At 37.2% G+C, this 5235-nt stretch overlaps 1 protein-coding gene across 5 annotated transcripts in view; it reads right to left on the bottom strand.

Moving 5' to 3' along the window:
• Nucleotides 1-435: 435 nt before the first annotated feature.
• The window catches only part of EYA1 (EYA transcriptional coactivator and phosphatase 1), an 82870-nt gene continuing 78070 nt past the window's right edge, over nt 436-5235 (bottom strand). For all 5 annotated transcript variants that reach the window (XM_009070183.1, XM_009070180.1, XM_009070182.1 and 2 more), the window contains one exon: nt 436-516. In XM_009070183.1, the coding sequence (XP_009068431.1) occupies nt 436-516 (81 nt within the window). The remainder of the gene's footprint in view (nt 517-5235) is intronic.

Below are 5235 nucleotides of genomic sequence, written 5' to 3'. Positions count from 1 at the left end.
TCATTGTGCAATCAAGTTTGCTGTGTTGAAGAAACGGTGTGTGTCACATTGAAGAGGCTAAAAACTACAAAGCATTTGCAGGTCCTTTTTTTATCTTCACAGGTATGAACCTTTTATTTCCTTTTCTTTTCTTTTCTTTTTTTTTTTTTCTTTTTTTCTTCTCTATTTCATTTTGGTAGCAAATAAGGTAAAGATGAGTTGTTCAAACACTCGCATGGCTTATTTTCATTGGACTCACAGTACCAGAGCCAACAGCTGTTCTGAAGAAAAAGACATGCTCCTCCGTTTACTGAAAGGGCAAGGGTTAAGACCAATTGCAGCTGTACGTCAACATGTTGAAATCACAAAGTTCTGTAGTCCAATGCTGACACAAGACACAGGCATCCCATCCACGGGCAGAAGGAGGCTCTGAGGTTTGAAAGTGCTGCTGAGCTGCTACAAGTACTCCAGTTCCAAGGCATGGTGAAGGGCCATAAGGTCAGAGTGGCTCGAGATCCTCCAAAATGGCATAGCATGCTGTGAACAGCACAGACAGCATGTAAAAATAACCTCAAGCATTCTGGTATTTAGACCCACCCATTGTCTTTCACAAGGATAAGGGAACACTTCAGAGAGAGAAAAAGAGCCCTTAAAACCTTCATGTTTACCTCCCGTTTCTCTGACCCACCCCCTCAGCATAAATTCTCAAAAATAGCAAATCTATTTACAATAGGAACTAGAGTAAACGTGTTGGGAGATAACAAGGAAGGGAGGGGCTTCTCATCTCTTTACATGAAAAACAGATTTCAGCCCATCGCAGAAGAAAATATTACTTCTGGAAAAAAAAATAAGGAAAATAACATATACATGAAGCATGTGGGTAGTTTGAGGAAGGGAACAGAACTGGATCAAAAAAAAAAGCGAAAATATTATTTACTATCAAAATGGTATTGTTCCTTCTGGAACTACCCCTGGCAGGTGAGTTAAGAACAGAGAAATGGAGATTCAGAATAGCTCATGTGTTGCTCACATCACTTTGAAAAGAATTTTATCCCAGTGGTCTATATACCATTGCTCATTTTTAGAACTGATCTTGAAACATATTTTCCATATGGGACATTAAAATAAATACATATTTTTTCCACATTAGTTGTAATAAAATCTGCCTGAAGCACAAATACTTTTGCAAAGAACCTGAATAAACCAAAAACACAAATACTAGGAAAAAGCCCAGATTATCTCATCCATGAAGGGTCAAAACCTGATTAAGAACTATCTTTATACTCTAAACCAGGGATTATAGTGTCTACAAGAACTTTCGAATCAATTTAAAAAAATATATAACCCTCAGCTTTTGTCAGGAAAATATTCTATACATCCCATGGGAGAAAATAGTTTCAATTCAGCAATGATCTGAAGGATAACATGATTGTGTTCACCTTTTCACTTGGTCAGCTTGTGTCCTGGCATCTTCAAGAGGCAAACCACAAGCAGTTTATTATCACAATAGCTTCTAAGGTCCCCAAGCATTTTATCTACAACTTCTCAAATAGGTTTTCTTCATCCTACTTCAGCACCTCCTGAGCAAATTCCTAATTCCAGCAGCAGAACTCCATCTCCTCTGTTTGCCACTTCTACACTGACCTCCTTTTTAATTCTGGTCTTCTCAAACTTTGTCAGAGAACAGTTTTGAAAACAATGTTAAACTCTCTGTTTCCAGGTGTATGTTTACTGTAAGCCCTGTCATTTTTATACTTCTCTCAGAACACCTTAACACAGAGCCTATCACAAACTTGTCTTTAGAAGCTCGGGTGAACTTCTGTCTGTCACTGTATAAGTAATAATTATTTTTAGAAGAATGCTGCATCAATCTAGATAATGATATGATGATTAATTGGGTTGAATTTAGAGAATAAAGAAGATTCTAAAAAGAAACATAACTATTGGTCTTATAACAGTCAGAGAGATAATACCAAATTAATTAATAATAATAAGCAAGACCAAAGAGCAGTGCATGATCAGCAAGAGAGCACTGTAAGGAATCTGGAAAATGTGCACCCAGTGAAGGAGAAGTGTTAGCAAGAAGAGTTGTACAATTAGAGGGTTGGAGAGTGAAGGAAGTGGCAGTGAGCACCCAGTGCCCACATTCCATGTTTTTTGCTTCAGATTATCTCCAGTCTACTATCATGGAAAAAGTGCCCATTAGCAGCTGGAGAGCATTTGGTGAGCACCTGGGCAATACATTGTTCTTTAGTTCTATCTGAAAGAAATTTGGGGGTTTTGGTGTTTGTTTCCCCCTAAACCCAGTCCAGGATGTTTATCAAAGCATAATGAGTAGAAATGCCTGAAAGGTCTGCTTTGGTATGACACTCCTGATCTGAATGAAGATGTAATATGGATGCATCAACATTCAGAATATTGTCTAGGTTTTAGAGCAAAGAAAGTTTTTCAGGAAGAAGACAGAATGATCCCAAAGGAAACATCATTTCAAGAGTTCCTGTACTGCTTTGCTTTACTCTAGATTGCTACAAAGCCTTGAGAAACAGCTGAATCTCGGCTTGAAGATAAATGCATGATCAATAGCTGGTTATGGAGAGAACAAAATAAACAAAATTCAGAGACAACTGAGAAAAAACTTTATGATATTTCCAATACATTTTTACAGATAAATCCTTTACTTTTGAAACAAGTATTAAACGCTATGACACCTTTTTCTACATCTTCAGTCTAGACTTCCGTTGTACTCCACCAGCAAGAGAAACTAGATGCAATTAGCTCACTTGAGGACACTGGGATGTGCAGTTGTAACTGTCCTCCCCATTACATCATACAGTTAACCAATCCTCTGCGATCTGTCAGGCCAGACACTGCTTCTTTCCAACTCAAGTCTTTCCTAAAGATTGATTTCTTGCACCATGTTCAGGAAATAAAGTAGCAAGAGCAAAACAAAATAAAAGGTACTAACCATGCCATTCCCTGGACTTTGCAAAAGCTTCTGTGCACCTATCTCTTACTTAAGCTGAAAGATCTTCTTGGCAGAGTTTGTAACATTTGACAGGGATACTACATCAAGGGCAAAGGGACACAGGTTTGTGCTTGCAGTAGGTCCATGCTGTGTTTGCCAGATGACTGCACAGGATGGCAATGCTCAGCAGTGCTGCCTCATTTTCTTGCAAGTTTGCAGCATCCCTCTTCTTTCACAAATCCCTGCCAGGTAGGATTCAACTGCACTTCCTGCCAGCCAGCCACAGCTCCCTGCTCCTCACAGTCAGCTTGGCACCAGCTCTGTCTCAACTGCTGGGTCAGGGAGCTGTAAATGATGTATCTATGATGGGGCATGGTAAAGAGGTTGGTGGACACCTGCCTTTGTATAGTCTCTGCAGAAGCCAAGAGACACCCTCCACGACATGGATGCCCTCCAAGGTCATGTAGCAAACCAATGAATATGGAGAAATGTAGTAATAAATTCTTGGCTTCCAGTTCCCACATCATGAAGCTCCAGTATTATACTGCTTCCCAAGTAACAATCTCAGCATTACAGAGCAAACACACATCAGGCAGCTAGAGCAGTTAAAGACTGATTGATTTAACAGAAGATTTAGCTTCTGCTAAATCAAATTACAGCAACTCTTGCTAGATGCCCATGTGCAATATCGAGTTTTGGATTATTCTGTTTATGAGTCAGCTGTTGATGGTCAGATTTTAAACCAAAACTAAGTAGACATTATTTTGACTATATCTTTCTATTTCAAATTCAATTAAGTGTCCTCTGCTTTATTTATCGCTGTCTATGGAAGGAGTATACCTCTATTTACTCCATGTAGTTACAGGAGCGAAGTGTGGAATGATACCAGAGTCTTCCATGAAAAAGTGAGTTTATGTAAACCTCAGGCTTATGATTATTTTCAGTTCTTCTGCATATAGGTCAAAAGACCAGTCACACACTCCCAAGAAATGAAGCACACCAGGAAAGTGGCGGCTGCACGGGGCTGGAATCTGCACTGACACTCTGTGCAGGGCCAAACGTGGCCTATTCAGATTTCTATCAGTCTGACTCTATGGCACAGCCTTCATAGCTCTGAGGAGGGGAAACAAATCCAATACAGATCTATATATATCTATATGTTTGTGTATATATATAGAGTCTCACACACATACGTGTTCATATATAAGCATGTGTTTTCTTGAGGCATATATACACTGATTTTCACCTTATCTAAGTTAATGATTGTACAAAAATAAAACCTTTAAAGTAATAAAAATTTCAAACAAAACCTCATATATTATTCCTGTATTAACATGCCCTGTTTATCCACAGTTATTCAGACCTGTTGGAAGTGGCAACACACCCATGAGACAGGAGTACATTTTTTCTTACTGAATGACTGGATAAGAGATTCTTTGTATATATATTTACTAAATATTGCCTTTAAAAATCCATCCCTGCAAACACTTAGCACACATGTCATGCAGAACACATGTCTTCTATTCTGAGCAAACCGAGAAATGCTAATACCTCACTTGCTGCCGTGGGAGAACGGATGACAAATGCCAACCACTAATAAATAGGCAGTGTAACTGGATGCATCAGCGTCTAATGAAACTGTAGGAAAGCTTTTCTTACTTCATATTGGAGGAATATGCATCTAGCCTGGTAGTAAAACAATGACTTTGTGTACTATTTCAATATCTTCCAAGTAAATATGAAGCCTCTGTCTTTTAAAAAACATGAATTATTTTGCAGCTGATAACTTAGTAATTTATGAACTTTTTAATGATTTGATTTTGATGACATTTGGAAATTAAATATGGTGGCAGAAGTTTTAATTTGGTTTTGATGTAAAAAGCATGAAAATTGAAATTACTAACTTAGTAAACCTGATCATTATATTATTAAATAACTTAAAATATTGTTATCTTATTTCTGAAATAGAAGGAATATTATTTTTCAGCATGTACCTACTAAAAGAACAAAACTTCAACTATTTTACTCCACAAAATAAAGTGTTTCTATTAATAGACATGCAAAACAAATCTATTTAAAAAGCATGAAAATTGAAATTACTAACTTAGTAAACCTGATCATTATATTATTAAATAACTTAAAATATTGTTATCTTATTTCTGAAATAGAAGGAATATTATTTTTCAGCATGTACCTACTAAAAGAACAAAACTTCAACTATTTTACTCCACAAAATAAAGTGTTTCTATTAATAGACATGCAAAACAAATCTATTTTTTGAACACTGAAAA

This window comes from Acanthisitta chloris, unplaced genomic scaffold (genome assembly GCF_000695815.1).
Source record: "Acanthisitta chloris isolate BGI_N310 unplaced genomic scaffold, ASM69581v1 scaffold16902, whole genome shotgun sequence".
NCBI lineage: Eukaryota > Metazoa > Chordata > Aves > Passeriformes > Acanthisittidae > Acanthisitta > Acanthisitta chloris.
Note: the sequence above shows the minus strand (reverse complement) of the source record. Positions and strands in the feature narration are given on the sequence as shown.